General features: G+C 38.2%; 1 protein-coding gene across 9 annotated transcripts in view; it reads left to right on the forward strand.

The window, feature by feature from the left end:
- The window catches only part of atp2b2 (ATPase plasma membrane Ca2+ transporting 2), a 100773-nt gene that overhangs the window by 61149 nt on the left and 22806 nt on the right, over positions 1-16818 (forward strand). For 8 of the 9 annotated variants that reach the window (XM_069535186.1, XM_069535230.1, XM_069535225.1 and 5 more), the window contains exons 3-12: positions 289-489; positions 3346-3603; positions 4106-4231; positions 5408-5533; positions 5888-5920; positions 8586-8678; positions 11005-11046; positions 13255-13419; positions 14630-14844; positions 15305-15547. In XM_069535186.1, the coding sequence (XP_069391287.1) occupies positions 289-489; positions 3346-3603; positions 4106-4231; positions 5408-5533; positions 5888-5920; positions 8586-8678; positions 11005-11046; positions 13255-13419; positions 14630-14844; positions 15305-15547 (1502 nt within the window). The remainder of the gene's footprint in view (positions 1-288; positions 490-3345; positions 3604-4105; positions 4232-5407; positions 5534-5887; positions 5921-8585; positions 8679-11004; positions 11047-13254; positions 13420-14629; positions 14845-15304; positions 15548-16818) is intronic. The other variant, XM_069535214.1, reaches the window with a different exon arrangement.

The following is a 16818-nucleotide window of genomic DNA, read 5'->3' on the forward strand; positions in this document are numbered from 1 at the left end:
GCAAGATTGAGAAAGAGTGAACGGGAAATGCAGAGAGAAGAAAAAACTAGAAATATATGGCTTGAGAGTACTAAGATCTTTTCACATTAAAATAATTACTGCCGTTTTATTTGTGTGTGCAAGTAAATGTACAAAGCAGATAGCTGTTTGTTATTGTAATGTTAACCATAAATATACACAATATAAAACAACTGCAATACTTCATTATACAGTTGTGTACTGTACTATCAATATCAATCTAATAATGTTTACCTCGCCTCTTCCTCTGTCTGCATCTTCGTCTCTCAGGCCTCACAGGCTCCCAACCCGACCTGGACAAGAGAAAAGAAATATTTGGGAAAAACCTGATACCTCCAAAGAAGCCAAAAACCTTCCTGCAACTGGTATGGGAGGCCCTGCAGGACGTCACCCTCATCATCCTGGAGGTTGCTGCACTGATCTCCCTGGGCCTTTCCTTCTACCACCCTCCCGGAGACAGCTCCGGAGAGTGTGAGTGACGCAGCTCCTCTAACATCACTTCTAGTAACATTTTCTCTCTGTCACTTGTTCAGAAGTCTTGAGACACACACACACACAGTTATCTCTGCTATCGCCACTATTGCACAGAACAGCAGAGGACTATAATTGCATTGGCTCACTGACATCACTTCCTCTGACATTACTGGCCCTTGCTGACACACTTACACCTTTATGTATGCACACACACTTTTTAATTGGTGAGGCAGGTCACACGTTGTTTGTGACCTGCCTCAAGAGGTCAAGTGACTCATCAAGCATAGGGCTAATTTGTGTGTGTGTGTGTGTGTGTGTGTGTGCGCGCACACGTGTGTCTGTGCACATGTGTGTGCATATTATGAATGTGTTAAATGTGCGTATGAAAAGCACCGGTAAGGTTAATGAAGTGTTGAGTAGAAAAATAACCTTGAGCTCCCAGAGCCCATACATCAGCCCTGTGAGCTGTGAAACAGGAAATGAAGACAGAGACTATAATGAGGTGCTGAGTCAGCAACATCAGTCATTGCTCCCAACATTATCACAGTAATGGAATTCAGTTCACTGACAAAGAGGCCAGTCATCATTTTTAAGAGGTTTAAACACTGGTGGCGGAAGGACCAGGTTAGTCAATCAAATTGTTTCTATATTAGTTAATTTTGTAGTTTTCACCGGACTTTGCCATTTTCCTGTGCGTCTCCTGAGCCAGGTTGAGTTACGATCGAGCTCTTTGCATCAACAAATCCAAAAAAAGCAGAGCGGTACCAAAGGAATCATTATGCTAATAACTGCGTCCGTCAACAGACCCATAATCAAGCCCCCATTTAACTGCCGGCAAAAAAAGGTGCTAATATGCAATATCTCCTCTTATATTTGAAATACATGAATACATATGAATCTAAATCAGCACATAAACTCCTGCGGATATGAATAGATGTGAACAACAGAGCGATTCAGAAAGATATGAACGATTACCATCAGCATATGCACCGAAATGGATGTATGTGTTTCAGAGGAGAGAAGGACATGAGGCCATAAGGGTTAGAGGATGTTTTCACATACAGTGAAGAACTTAGAAACAATATCCCAAGTAATTTGTAATATAATTTTTTTAATTATGAATTGTTATGTTATTACTCTAATGTTTATTTTTATTCGAGCCATAACCGAATTTGACAGAAAATCATTAAAAATAAGAATAATCATAAATGAACTGATTAAAAACCACCAAAGATTAGAGCATAAAAACTTTTATGTGTTATATTTTTTAAGATATTGACTCTATACTGATATTGGCCAATAATATCACTGTCTGATGTCTGATTCCAGCTGTACCAGTTGAACATGACAACTTGGACCCACCTGATTCCCAGTTTATGGAAGTTTATTTATTGATTTACCTGCAACCAGCTCATGACTTTTGTGTCTTGTTGGCACTTCAGCACCATGGACAGCTACACATTCGCTGCATGATTTAGTGTCCTTCTGTGTTTTTTGCACATGCTTGTATTTACATGTCTGTAATATTAAACCACTGACAATCAGAACCACAGACTGCTATGATACTGTTATTTTATAATGCTATAATATTATTAATGTTATTGTGCTGCAGTAGCCAAACAGGACTTGCTGAACCTCAAACCTTTTTAATAACTATACTTATATACAGACTTAAATATTCCATTTTATTATAATTTGACTACATGCCAAGAGCTTTATTTCCTTATGAAATTGTCTGTTAAGATTAAAAATACTTAATTTGTGATTTCTGGAAATCTAAATCAAATTTCTACAAATCTATGATGAAAACATGTTTTTGTAACAATAACTGAACTAGAAACACAATATTCATTATATTCAACAAAAAAATACTAAATGAAAACTGGAAATATTTTACGTTTATATTAGATATGTTGAAATAGCACAGATTATACCATATTACGTAACACGGCCATGTCATTAATGTTGCACAATCTTTAAGGAGGTAGACAACTTTGTGAATTTTTAACAACTAACCTGACACGTGTCAACATTAACCATTGTCACTGACAAAGATCAACTGTAGACAATGAACTTTGGAATAATAATAAGAACAAACAAAGAAACACATATCATAAAAACAATATTCAATATATTTAATTAGATAAATCAAATAATTTACTTTGTGTATTACTCTCTTAGTGCTAAAACCCCCAATGTATTAGAATACGTTAGTACATACAGTGTGTATACAATGGCACTGGTAGTCTAACAGGAGGAGCATCTTTTTGTTACTGCATGCTGTGTATCATATTGATTGGAGCCTCTCTGTAGAGTCCAAATTGCGTCCACAGTCTATTGTTGGTGACATTACTCCCTGCAAATGTAATGTTTATAATATGGGGATCTGCACTAGTTCACTTATGAGCTGCAAATTTGTTGTTGTCGTTGTCCAAAGCAGAGCAAAGCACAATTGCTCCCAGGACAAGAAGGAGTAAGAAGTGGACTGTGAACAAGCCTTGTTTCATCCTCAAAAGTTCATCAAAAAAGGCTCATTCCATTTTTTCCCAATTTCCAGACCTGCCTTTAATATTCCGCCACTCGCATATTTTCTGAGAAATTAAACATGTTTTTTTTTCTCCCATCTACACACTTGTCACAGTCTTTGTGGGAGCTCAAAGTGGGAGTTTTGATAACATCTCTGTGTATCTTTTGTTATTAATTGTAGTTCTTTACAAATATTTCTGTATGACATTTGCAAGCACTGAAAAACCTCAGTCTATGAGCATATATGAAAACACATTGTTCTTGCAAATGTATGACATATATATATATTTTTCCTCTCTACTTGCTGTCCCTGTTGCCAAACTGCAGACTGTGGAGCAGCGGCAGGGGGGGCAGAGGACGAAGGCGAGGCGGAAGCTGGCTGGATCGAGGGTGCGGCCATCCTGTTGTCTGTGGTGTGTGTGGTGCTGGTTACCGCCTTCAATGACTGGTCGAAGGAGAAGCAGTTCCGTGGGCTGCAGAGCCGCATTGAGCAAGAGCAGAAGTTCCAGGTGGTCCGTGGTAGCCAGGTTATACAGCTGCCCGTGGCTGACATAGTGGTGGGGGATATTGCACAGATCAAATACGGTAGGTATGAGGGGATTGTCAAATAAGTTTTATGTGTTAGAGTTTACTCACTTCATTCATACTGTAAGGGAGGTAAACTCGAATAGCAAATGTTTTCTTGTTGTAGATTAATTGTTCAGAGAGATTTGAAACAGAAAACTTTAAATAGATGGTTGGACATGCCCTCTGACTTTGACTGACTTATTTTCATGGTTCCAGCTGAGGGGATTTATGTTATGTTCACCGAATAAATAAAATATTAAAGCTACATTTTAGCATTAAAAAGGTGTATTCATTGAGGTAACATCACTTGAACACTGTAACACCACACCAAAACTATTACACTGGTTTGTTTTGTGTGTTCAAGCTATGTGCTTGTCTATGTACTGACAGACTCAAACCCATGTTCAGTCTCTTATTCTGAATAGCTGTTTTTTCTCAAAACATTTTCAAAACTTCTATTAAATCCAGAAATGTAATAAATCCACTGCAGATAGTGACTCTGCTGTGTCTGTGGCTGCAGGTGATCTGCTTCCAGCTGATGGTGTGTTGATCCAGGGCAATGACCTGAAGATTGATGAGTCATCACTGACCGGAGAGTCAGACCACGTCAAGAAGACTGTGAACAAGGACCCCATGCTGTTGTCTGGTAGGGTGCCAGGAGATGCTCTCTCTTGATGTAGATGAGTGTACACTGTCACTGTCATGTTCTCATACAAAATATATCGTTGTGTTTAGGAGAAAGGGACAAAAGGCAGAGGTGGTGACTCAACTTTGACTGTCTTCACTTTTCCTCCTCTATGAAATTGTCATCTCCTTTGTGAAAGTCGCCCTTTTCTGAGTTTATAACAAGTTATTTATTTCCATTCATTGCTGATACAATGTAAGAGGATTCAGAATAAGTTGTTTATAATCATTTCAGACAGCCTCAGAAAAGTAGTTATAATATTGAATTTTGTTTTTTGTACCTTCTTTTAAAGAACTATTGTAAATAAATCAAATCAAATAACAGACAGTACCTCAGACAGAAGACAAAACGTCTTTAATTATAATCTGAATATCAATTCAGACGAAAAGTCCGCCTGCATGGAGATCACTGTTTTTTAATCCAGTTTTCCTCTTTTTATTGGTTCAGTATTTGCTGCAGCAGAGACACCAGATTTGCAGCTGTATGATTCTTAGAAGTAAAGGATATCACTGGTAACAGAAACGTGGGTTAATCTTTTCTCACATCTTTGTTTTTTCCTGTGGATAATTAGCTGTGTGCGTTTTTGCTGCCTTCTTTTAATTAGTCTCTTATTCACGCTCATCGACTCACTCTGGCAAAGGTTAATCATTTTCTATGTGTGAACTATACATATTCACATACACAATGTTGTGTAGCCTGCAAGTGTTTCCACACTGACACAATTTTTTGAACTGATTGCGGCGCTCAACTCGCTCAACACGTTAAATTTAGAATAAAACAGTAAATGAAGACGTCAACTTTGGGGTTTAATAATGTTTGTTCTTTTTCACTGTTCTTCAGTTTTAAATCAAATATGTATGTACGATTAAACCGGAACACGCTGACCCAAGAAACACACCTATGAATATTTTAATTATTCCATTCTCAATATGGCGCTGTTCTTTAGTCTCTTAATGGAGATGCAAGTGTAAGAGCAGGATGGACTTCACTGCTGAGGTCAGCTTTCACTAACAGAAAGTTCACAATCATGATGGAGGTGCAGAGAATGTTATTTTTAAGCAGACAGAGGTTATTTCTATATATTATATATAATATATTATTAGTATGATTATTAAATATTCTCTCGCCTGTTCCCAGGGACTCATGTGATGGAGGGGTCAGGGCGCATGGTGGTGACTGCCGTCGGTGTCAACTCTCAGACTGGCATCATCTTCACGCTGCTGGGGGCCAGCACAGAAGAAGAAGAGAAGAAAGAAAAGAAAGGTAAGATGATCATATCATTAATTTATCATCTTATAATATTTGCAGTTACAGTTTTTCAGTCACACAATATCTTATGTGCAGAAAATCTAACTTTGTACACTCAATGCATGTTAGTATTTTTAAGGCTTCATTAAGGTTCTGAACAACAATGAATCAATTTCCACCTGCTTAAACTCACATTTCAACTCTATGAAGTTTATTGTACAGTACTTGATAACGAGCCTCTGTGCACACTAGTCTTTGCTGCATGTGTAAATACTGTATGAAATGAGTGTAAAGTTGTGAGCCACAGTGTCCAGCATCAGGTGCATCATTGTCCTTCCTCTCTTTATCATTCCAAATTCCCCCTTGAAGATCGGGCAGTGGAAGACGGACACCGGAATACAGGTAGAGTATCACCTTGCTCTGACCTCTGTGAGAGATACTTGATCCTTTAGATCTCACCCCCCTGCTGTTTCCCCCCAATAAAACACTTTGAGGCTTCACTCCTGTTCCTGTAGCCAAGCAACTTTTCCCTCACTTTCAATTCCTCACTTAAAAAGAGAAGCCTTATCATAACCACAACACTGCATCTTTTTAAGTGCTGACAGATGACACATTTCACAATGCATAATCCTCTCCTGCTACAACACGCTCTGCTTTCATCAAACTAACTAGGTATAGCATTCAACTGTTTCATAGGCGTGTTGAATGCCATGAATAGAGAAAGGCTGTCAGACTCATTTTATTGCTGCACAACAGAACAACGACATGAGAGTGACAGCCTTGCAGGTGCACAGCACATGTACCAGCAGTACAGAGTGAAGTAGAAAGTATAAGCTTCATTAAGACGCATCTTACAGTAGGTACATTTACTTCTGTAGGGATTTGATGCCCCTGTTACCTGTTCCTCTTTGGACAGCTGTATAGCTTGCATGGATATCATACTGTATGTTGTGTTTCAGAACTGTGTCACTACACAAAGTAACAGTAAACATGTGAAAAAAACTTTCTTCCTCCAATCTTCACAGAAACAAAAACTGCACTGAGTCTCCTCATGTCATGATTTCTACTGTAATTGCAATGCTTCAATAAGGCCCTGTCCTTATTGAAGCACTTTCCCTAGGAGCTCGGACACCACTCGCTTCGTCATTAGCAGACAACCAACATTATTACAGTGACAAACATTATAATAGTGACACATCTGACAACTGCAGGACAACTATTGATCAATACGCATTAAGTCAGCACGTCTACAGAGATATAATGTAACGTTAGTACTGTCCATAGAAACTCCTGCCTCACACTGAAAACGTGATAACATGAGCAGGGAAGTTTGCAAAATATGCGGCTTGACAATTTTTCAAACTTCATATATGGGACACAGGAGTAACGAACATAACTTGTTACTCTCCCTCAGACTGTTTACATGCTTGTTTTGATGCTTTGAATAGCGATTTTCCTCACGCAACATTTTAATTTGATACTGGATCAGAATAAATAAAAAGAATTTCATGGTTACTTTGTAAGATTTCATAATCACAGGTATTACATTTATGGCTCTAGCACAGTGGTAAGGTTGGTAATGTATCAGGTTTAATCAGTCTGATTAGATTGATGTAATACATAACTTGGGTCCAGGGAAACTGTCATTATATAAATGTATCTTAAAATGTCATTCACCAATGTATTTTCACATTTCAGTAATATCTAACAAGAAAATGTACCATAAAATTTGCTTTAATACTTTACATAAAGCTGATTTAAACTTACATTCAGACTATATCAATATAATCTATTTATTCTTATTATATAACTTATTTATAAATGCATTATTCTGATAAATTTGTTGATGCAACAATGCTTACATAAGAAATAGCACAAAACTTGCTGCTGGGTCGTTTTATCAAAGAAATCAATAGCTAGAGAAAATAAATGAATCATAGAATTGTGATAAAACCTCTGAAACAATGAACCAAAAAAAACAAAGAGACCAAGAAGAATCCAAACAAAACAGAATTTTTTTTTTTATTAATTACAGTTAAAAAGAACAAACACAATCTATCAAGATCCATTACAGGTTTTGAAAAATAAAAATAAAGAATTTTAACCACAAAGTGGCGGAGACAAAACTGACAAATATTTGGACAACTTCTCAAAAAAATGTATTACGCCCACACTTGTTATACACTGGTCGGCACATGTCTATTTCTTGAAGTAATTTCCAAGTGTGATACGGAGGTAAATGTACTTGCTTGAGGTTCTTAGGTGTTAATAACTTTCCAAACAATGAAATACCTGCGACTCCCCAGTTAGAATATTTTCAGATGAGGATTGAAATGTCTTAAAGAACCTCAAGCACATCCAGTTTCCTGTGTATCACTCTTGAAAATGCCATGACCTGGATTTCTGAGAATCCTCATACCCCTAGCTTACTTGTGGGCTCTTTTACATTATTTGTTGTTGTTACATTAGATACTAATTTTAAAAATTGTGATGTAACAACTGTTTTAGCTACTTAGTTTCAGATTTTTTGCTGAATTTATGATTTTGTGATGCTAAAAGCTACAACACAAATGACATGGTTGAAGTTAACTTCTCATTGTAAAATATTAGTGGTAAAAATGACAATAAATGAAATCAATGCACATTATGACAGAGGTCAACTACAATATTAGCACCACTGATACAGACTTTTATACAGTACATCTAAACAGATTTGTGTCTTGTTTAACCAATTTACAGTAGTTTTTTTTTTTTTTATTTGAAGCTCTGGCTTCTGTTGTATTGTTTTCCATGTTATGTTCAGATTTCGTGTTTCATGTTTGTCCAGTGTTTGTTTATTAACATTTTCCTGAAGCTTGTTAGTTAGGTACATATAATAATAATTACATACACAAATAGATGCACACATTTTAGCCTTCACACACAGTCTACACATGCTGAATCTATTAAATGTGCTATAACCATGTTATTTCTGTTCATTGTCCTGTGTGTGCATATGCGTGCGTGTGTGTGTGTGTGGGCGCGTGTGTGTTTGTTTTGTTCATTCATGTTCGACCCTCATGGCTAGACTGCTCCCATCCCCCTATCCACCCTATCGCAACTATAGCCACGGATGGGGCTGCAGGCATTAATGCCCCTGGCAGTGCCAGCCTAATTAATGGTAGGTTGACCAACCATCTGATCTTTGATGTCTCTCTGTCGTGACCTCTGACTCCTTCTACCTTCACCTTTCTCCCACTGCCTCCTACCATGGTCGCTCACCCTCTGCTCTACCTTCTCTGTCATGTGTTGGACTCCTTTTTATCCATGCTGCCAATGCACGTACTCTTTATTAGGAGAGATTAGTCCTCGTTTTTTTCCCTCTCTCTATGCTATCATTGATATTTTAATTCCTTCAGTCAAGTTGGAAAAATCTGTAATGCCTTAGACTTTTGCTCCAAATAAAAGCCTTTTATTAGGTGAAAGTAATAAAAGTGGTGGAAGCCTTATAAATCTTGATATATTCCAAGAAAAAAAAGAGTTTGTGAAGAATTTGGAGTCTTTAAAGAAGTTGTTTGACAATACATTAGATTAACCAATCATCCCCCGTCTCCTGGCTAAGGAAAAGGCCAGCACATAACCTCCACATCTCGGTTTTACACTTGGATAATGCACAGATTAGAGAAACAAGCAAGATATAACATGTTAATTACTGAGCTTTGGATGTGCTGTTAGGCAGCTGTTGTTATCATTTCATCCAGTATGCTGTTTTCCCCTGTCTCCATGCTTTTTGCTAAGCTAAGCTAACTGACTGCTGGCCGTAGCTTCATACTGAGAATGGTACTAATCGTCCTATCTAAGTCTAGAAAAGAAAGTTTCGACACAATAAAGAATGATCTTTGATAAGTAAAAACAAAATAAGTGTTAAGTAGTTTCAGAATTCTGACCGTAAACAAGCTGCTACTTGAATAGTGGTAAAATCCTACTATAAGGCCATCTCCCTCAGTTTGGTGTCCTCTGAGATCACTAAGTGCAAATCCTTCATTTCTGTTATAGCTGGACGGGATGCAAAAAGATTAACTTCAGTCATTGTTGCCCTTGGCTCTCTCTTATCCTCGTCTCCTTGGAGAGCAGCTCCAAAGTGTTTGTACTCAAGGCAGGAAGGGCCTGCTTTGCATTGTAATGGTGACCTTGTGCTGTCCTGGGCTGGAATGGAACATTTTGTCATCTTCAGCTTTATTGTGACTCAGGGGAATTGGCTGATGTGGATGTGGAGGTGAAACAAGGCATTTCTGTTCTCCACAATATACATGCAGGAGATTCTGTGGTCTTCTGGCTCCACTTGAATAATTATCGTTTGGCATTTTGAGTATAAAGCACTGAAATGTGGATTTGTGCAATTCATAGCCTGCTTACCACTGAGACAAAAAGTGCATATCTCAATAATTATAGCCTGGGAAGATAATGGGATCAGCACTGCAGCGTATAATAAATGCTCAATTAATTGTAATGTCTTATTTTGTAAACACTGTGTGTACATTTTGAAAGCGCAAACATCTAAGAAGACTGTAAACTACTGTATTCGACTACAAAAAAGATGAACAGTACTGTTGATTGAAAATACAAATTTGATTTAAGTTTACGTCTTGTATAAGCAGAATCCAGGAGCATAACAAAAAATACTGTCCCCAAAGTTAGATTTAGATTTTCCTCCAGTTGTTCTTATGTAATTTCACCACGTGGGCATCTCTGTCTCTCTCTCTCTCTCTCTCTTTCTGTGTCTTTCTCTCTCTCATTGGTCACTATATCGTTAACCTCTCCAGTCTGATTTTCTCTGAGTGTGTGATCTTGCATGTGCCGTCTGAATTCTCCTCTAATGCATGCCGTGTGTGTGTGTGTGTGTGTGTGTGTGTGTGTGTGTGTGTGTGTGTGTGTGTGTGTGTGTGTGTGTGTGTGTGCGTAGGTTCGTGGTTTACTCTCCCTCACTGTCAGTTTTCTGTGCAAATGCTGCATCTTGAAATTTCATTCTATACCCTGACGATTTGTGTGGAATTACCTGTGCTCACAATGTACTGTACGTCTTTTGAAACAGATTATCAGCAGAAAGTGTGCAGTTTTCTCTATTAGTCTTCTGCGTATTCTTATGTCACTCTATAATTTGATTTAAAAATATTTATATTTCAGAAAGACCCATTAAACATTTTGATTAACTGATTATTATGCAATGAAATAAAATCCATTGAGTCCTAATTTAAATTTGCACACTGCAGTTTATTTTATGAACCCCTTGTCGCTAGGTGTAGCTGCTAGTTACATTACATCACTTACATATCATGAGCCTTTCTATGTGACTGTCGCGGTGACGTTGTATTAAAAGTCATTCTCCTGTCTCTTGTCTGTGATTTTTTGGCTCTCACTGTCTGTTGTTGTGTTGTCTCTGTGCTGATGATTTGTTGACTTGTCTGCCGTTATTTTTGTCGTTACTGTCTTGTATGTCTCCATCATAGGTAAAATGCAAGATGGCAATATGGAGAGCAACCAGATAAAAGGTAATCAAACCATATCGTTCACTCTCTCCTCTCCTGCCTCCTCCACCTCCTCCTCCTCTTCTTCCTCCCTCTTCTTCTCATCTTTTCCCTTCTATGGTATGTGATGTAAGTTCTGGGTCAAATGCAGGTGGAAAATCCTCTGGTACTTTATTTATGTCAGCCTACATTGCTCTAAACAAAGGATGTGTTGTGCTAATTCTAGTGTTGGAAGGACTTAGACCTTTTATTTGACCCAGGTTTTACTTGCAGTCATATTAGGTTAGAAACTCCCTCCTCTTCACTGTGTGTGTCAGCGATGTGTTGTCCCTGGTCTGTTCTGTTGTTGTTCTTGTCGTGTTGTTGACTTGTCTTGTTCTTTAGAAGAGAACTACAACTTGTTCTCAACTAGTGTTTCAACTCAGACTTCCATTTTCCACCAAAGTAACTTTTACTGTTTTTTTTACTGTCCTTTTAGTTCTCTCCCTATAGTTATATACCACATTCCCTGGTTTCCCCCGTACACTGTTCATGAAACTTTATGACATAATTGGACTGGGATTAAATGGATGGTGTGTCATTTCTGATGGTGTCCTTTAGGGGCGTAACTTAAGTTTAAACAATCTAAAGTTAAAGAAAAAAAGGGAAAATGCTCTTTCGAGGTTTCCAAGTGATGCTTAAAAATATCATATGGCATCAAACAAACCCAAATCCCAAAGACAATTAAATTTTCAATGTTATAAACAGCAATGTTTTTGATTTTCAGAATATGTTATCAGAAATGTTTTGGTACAGTTTTTTATTATAGGTGTTTTTAATTAAAATTATTATTAATATATTCTTTACTATCAGAGTTATTTATGTGAAAATTTGTATTTGTGTATCGTTGTCATTCTTACTACTGCAACAGGTGTATGAGTATCTGAAAGTGTATTTAAGTCTAAGAATTCATGTTATATCAAAATACACTGATGAGCTGAAACTTTACAACCACCCCTGGCTAATATGGTGTTGGTTCAAAACAGTGACAACCTGCCAAGGCACAGACTCGACCTCTGAATGTGCCCTGTGATTTATATATTATACTAGTCTCACAGCCACCATTACAAGATAATAAACGTTGATATGTGATTGGTCATGTTCTGGCTCATTGGTGAATCTTTCCTCTGTTAAAACAAAAGCATAGTGAGGTGGAATAAAAGACACAAGATGAAAAATGTAAGGTTTCCCCAAAGCAAAGCAGTGAATGGGGTAAATGAACAAAATGCAGCTTTCAGGAGATGAGCCTTTGTCCTGAGTGTCTTTTACTTGGAGCAGTTTTGCTCTTCTGCTGCATACAGCTGGATGCAGAGAGAGATCTGTGTGTTTGGTGTTACGGAGGAGGAAAAACAAAAGGCACAGCCAGAGAGAGTTTGATAAATGTTCTACATTAAAGGTTTTTCACAAGCATCAAACACGTGCATTATTGTGATTGGGAAACTGGCCTGGAATGATTCCTGGTAATGGGTTACATTAACAAAGAAGCACTGCGCAGTGTTGGCTGTGGCTGTGTGTGTGTGTGTGTGTGTGTGTGTGTGTGTGTGTGTGTGTGTGTGTGTGTGTGTGTGTGTGTGTGTGTGTGTGTGTGTGTGTGTTGTTTCTACAGCATAAAGCAAACACAATATAAATCACGTGCTTTAGAAAATTATCTATAAGAGCCGTTTTGATCTGGGAAAAAGTGAAAACGCACACAGATCGAGGTTTACATATTTTGGTACATATTACAACATAACTCTATAAGTCTTAGGTTCTGTGTTTTTTATACTAAAAACTGATATATTGTGTATTTTTACTTTTTTTACTTTTACTTAAATAATTTTGATTTCAAAGGAGGTTTTTATTACTTTCTACAAAGCAGGCTTTTTACAAACTTATGCAATCTGTGAACATTGCATGTCCTCCGGATGGAGGACTACTGAATTATTCATCACTTACTGTAAATATGTGTTTGTGATGATATGATAGCACTGTTAAGAATCATAGTTCTTCACTTTACTACAGCATATAAGACCTACATTACTATACTTTCTTTACAGTTCTAAACTTTCATTGGATTTTACCAATTAGGCAATCATAAGATTTATTTGTATCACCTTGGTGTAACAGCCTGGCTCCCTTGTCCCCCTCATCTCTTCAGTTAAATCTTCATTTCTAACAACGCTGCTTTCTGTATTATTTCTGTGGTGTTTACAGTAAAGAAGCAGGATGGAGCAGCTGCCATGGAGATGCAGCCTCTTAAGAGTGCTGAAGGCGGAGAGACCGATGAAAAAGAGAAGAAGAAGGTGTCCGTCTCAAAGAAGGAGAAATCTGTGCTGCAGGGGAAGTTGACCAAACTGGCCGTCCAGATTGGCAAAGCAGGTACAACAAATTCCTCTGGACAAGTCCATCACTCAGTCAGGCATTTAAATCAGGTCCATCACAGCAAGATATTGCACAAAGGCAAGATTCCCTTCTGAGGTCACTTGTGGCAGGTAGAGCAGTTAGGAAATAAGTGCCAGAATGAACCCGTGCACTTTATTTTTCTAAATGACTCGCCTTCAAGGAAATTGCTGAATCATTGTCATGGGAACAACTGCAGCTTTCAACGGTCATCATAACTTTTTACCATCAATTGCTTTTCATTTCATTTAAAGTTATTCATGGTAAGAGGGTTTCTAACACACTTGCACTAGAGATAGATCTGTACCAGTAAGTAGTTTAGGTAACAGATGCAAATGTTCTCACATTGTGGGTGTCCTCCCAGCAGCAACATAGTGGCGTTATTGTTGAACAAATGTTAGCTCGGCAATGCAAAGGTTTCCTGACCAGTCTGGAGAATTCAGCATTCTTTAAAGTAGAATCTCTAAAATCTTACTTGATAGCTGTCAAGGGAGTTAAAAGAACCTGGAATAAAGCAGCTATTTTCTTTTTCACTCTGTCAAACATTTTCACTGAATTCCTTAAAGAAGTCATCATTGTAACAGTGAGCTGTTATATCCGGCTGCTGGTCTGAGTGACGGAATGAGGACGTGGTGTCAGAACAATGATATACCATGGCTGGATTAGTATACGAGCAGCACTGTAAGATCATATGTTGTTCCAGTGCAAGTGGTAGAAAATATTTGGACTTGATACACTTACAGGGCCCTGACCTTCTGGCACATATGTCAGGTTTTATTTGCTATATTTTACTGTGGCTCTACTGATCTGAATCTACCCGACACCTGGTGCAGCTAATTGTCTGCAGCGTCTATAGGAAATCTTTATCTGCAAAAAATTATCATTTGCACATAATGATTTTTCACACACACTGGCATGTAGTCAAGTCCACAACTATTCGTTTTAGACCTTTGACAATAGAAGGATAGAAAGTGTATATGTGGTTATGGTCACCCACAAGCAATCACACTCCAAGATGATTGTAAGTTTGACCTTATTAAAGATTAATGCAGTCTAATAGAACAGCCCTGTAATAAATTCTATGTTAACGATTGGCCGTTTCCAATAAGAACATATTGTTTTTTGCATGTTTCACTTTCATCTTATGTCATATATTTTCCTTGGCTGATACCTGTTGTATCTTTCCCAGGTTTGCTCATGTCGGCCATCACAGTCATCATCCTGGTCCTGTACTTTGCCATCGACAACTTTGTATTGCAGAAGCTCCCGTGGATGACAGAGTGCACTCCCATTTACATCCAGTATTTTGTCAAGTTCTTCATCATCGGTGTCACTGTGTTGGTGGTGGCTGTGCCAGAGGGGCTGCCGCTGGCCGTCACCATTTCCCTAGCGTATTCTGTCAAGGTGAGCAATGTCAGACACTACTTATACTGTGGTGCCGTTGTACCCCAGCAAGGGCATGTGTGAATTTTTAATAGTTCTCTGGGCTTTAGTTCAATATATTTTCAACAAAACTTTAGCAGTAGCTGCTGCTAAAAAGCTGCTCTTTAAAAAAAAGGGGGGGGGGGGGGTATATCCCATATATTTAATGGTGTTTTTTTAATGCTATAACTTTTTTTATGAAAATTTTGATTTGCTTGAATACATGAGGATTCAGTTTTGTTAATTCCTGCATTATGTTAACACATTCGATTCACAAACACAAAAAGAAAATTTTGTTGAAGGCCGAATGCTAAAAGCTGTGACTTATATATTATATATTATATAAGCACAAACATCCCTCTTCTTAACACATCCATTTCAAATATTTAAATGCATATAAGTGCAAATATGTCACAATCATCATGTCGCTTCCTACCAACAGAAAATGATGAAAGACAACAACTTGGTGCGTCACCTGGATGCGTGCGAAACGATGGGCAACGCCACCGCCATCTGCTCTGACAAGACAGGCACGCTGACCACCAACCGCATGACGGCCGTGCAGTGTTACGTTGGAGATGTGCACTACAAATTAATCCCAGACCCTGGAGTTCTGCCACCCAAAACACTTGACTTAATGGTCAATTCCATCGCCATCAACAGCGCCTATACCACCAAGATACTGGTAAGCCATCTGTTATTGAAGCCACTTTTGAACAAGCCTCTATTTGAAGCTTTGCAAATAAACTGACAAAATATTATAGCAGGAAATATGTTCACTTATTTATCACAAACAAAATGCAAATGGGTCTTTTTTATGTAAGTTAAAACACCACAGGGAAACCATTCTATTAAAATCACATGTGGCACCTTCTATGAAGCCATGTCTATATATTCTAGATTTTCCATTATAGTAAATCTTTAATAGCCGAGACTTAGATCTCAGCTGTGTGTGTGTGGGTGACACCATATGATGAGATCAGCCTAGATACAGTGAGACAGTGCAGCAGTGCTTTCTTCTTGGCTGAGCAGGCAGTCGGTGTCCTTGGCTGCTGCTTTAGATTCATTAAGCATTCACTCAACTTGTCACCTTGAGGACGATTGTGCAATTTTGTCTTATCTCATATTCAGAGCGTAGCCGACTGTAATTGAATCCAATCTGTCTAAGATGGTCTCTTGTTTACAGTGAATTCATCAAAGATAAGTTTCCCCGAGCCAATTAGACCTGCATTTAGTAAAGGATAGATAAATAGATAGATAGATCGATAGATAGATATTATGCACGTAGACAGACAGATGGACACAGACTGTTGTTATCAGGGAATCTGAAATATGTTTGCGTGGATATCTCTTTAGGCTACAGATCTAAAGTAGTATTATCATAACCAAGTGTTTTTACAAACGTATCCTGGAAAGCAAAGATCACTAAGATAAAGAAGTCTTCAAACTGTTGAAGCTACATGCTTGAGTAATCTTTTCCTGGCATGACCATGTGCACTCACCTGCACACAGACACACTTTTCTGTGTGTACCCTTGGAAACCCCTCTGGTGTCTGTTCATTGAAGGCTGACAAACTGACAAATGCCTTTACTTGCATAATATAGCCGAGCAGGTGGGACATCTGCGTTTGAAGGATCCCCCAGATTTCCCTTCCTACCCCTCAAGGCAGAATCGCAGTGTTAGAGTATTGGTGAAGACAGAGTGGGCTACAGATTCTAGTTTTAACTTGAACATACAGTCGATACACTCAGGCAGTGCAGTTGCTTTGAGTATTTCTCTACCCAGGCGTGCTACATTAACAAGATGTTATCCCGTTTGAGAAACCTGGAGGAATGCTTCGCAGCATTACATCAGACTATTGTACCTCTGTAGCTGCTGAGCTCAACGGAATTAAGGACCTGCAGAGTGAAGCTTAGACTTGGTGGATTAAATAGCACCTTTAGTCTGTTTTAATC

The sequence above is a fragment of the Paralichthys olivaceus genome, chromosome 2 (genome assembly GCF_024713975.1).
Source record: "Paralichthys olivaceus isolate ysfri-2021 chromosome 2, ASM2471397v2, whole genome shotgun sequence".
NCBI lineage: Eukaryota > Metazoa > Chordata > Actinopteri > Pleuronectiformes > Paralichthyidae > Paralichthys > Paralichthys olivaceus.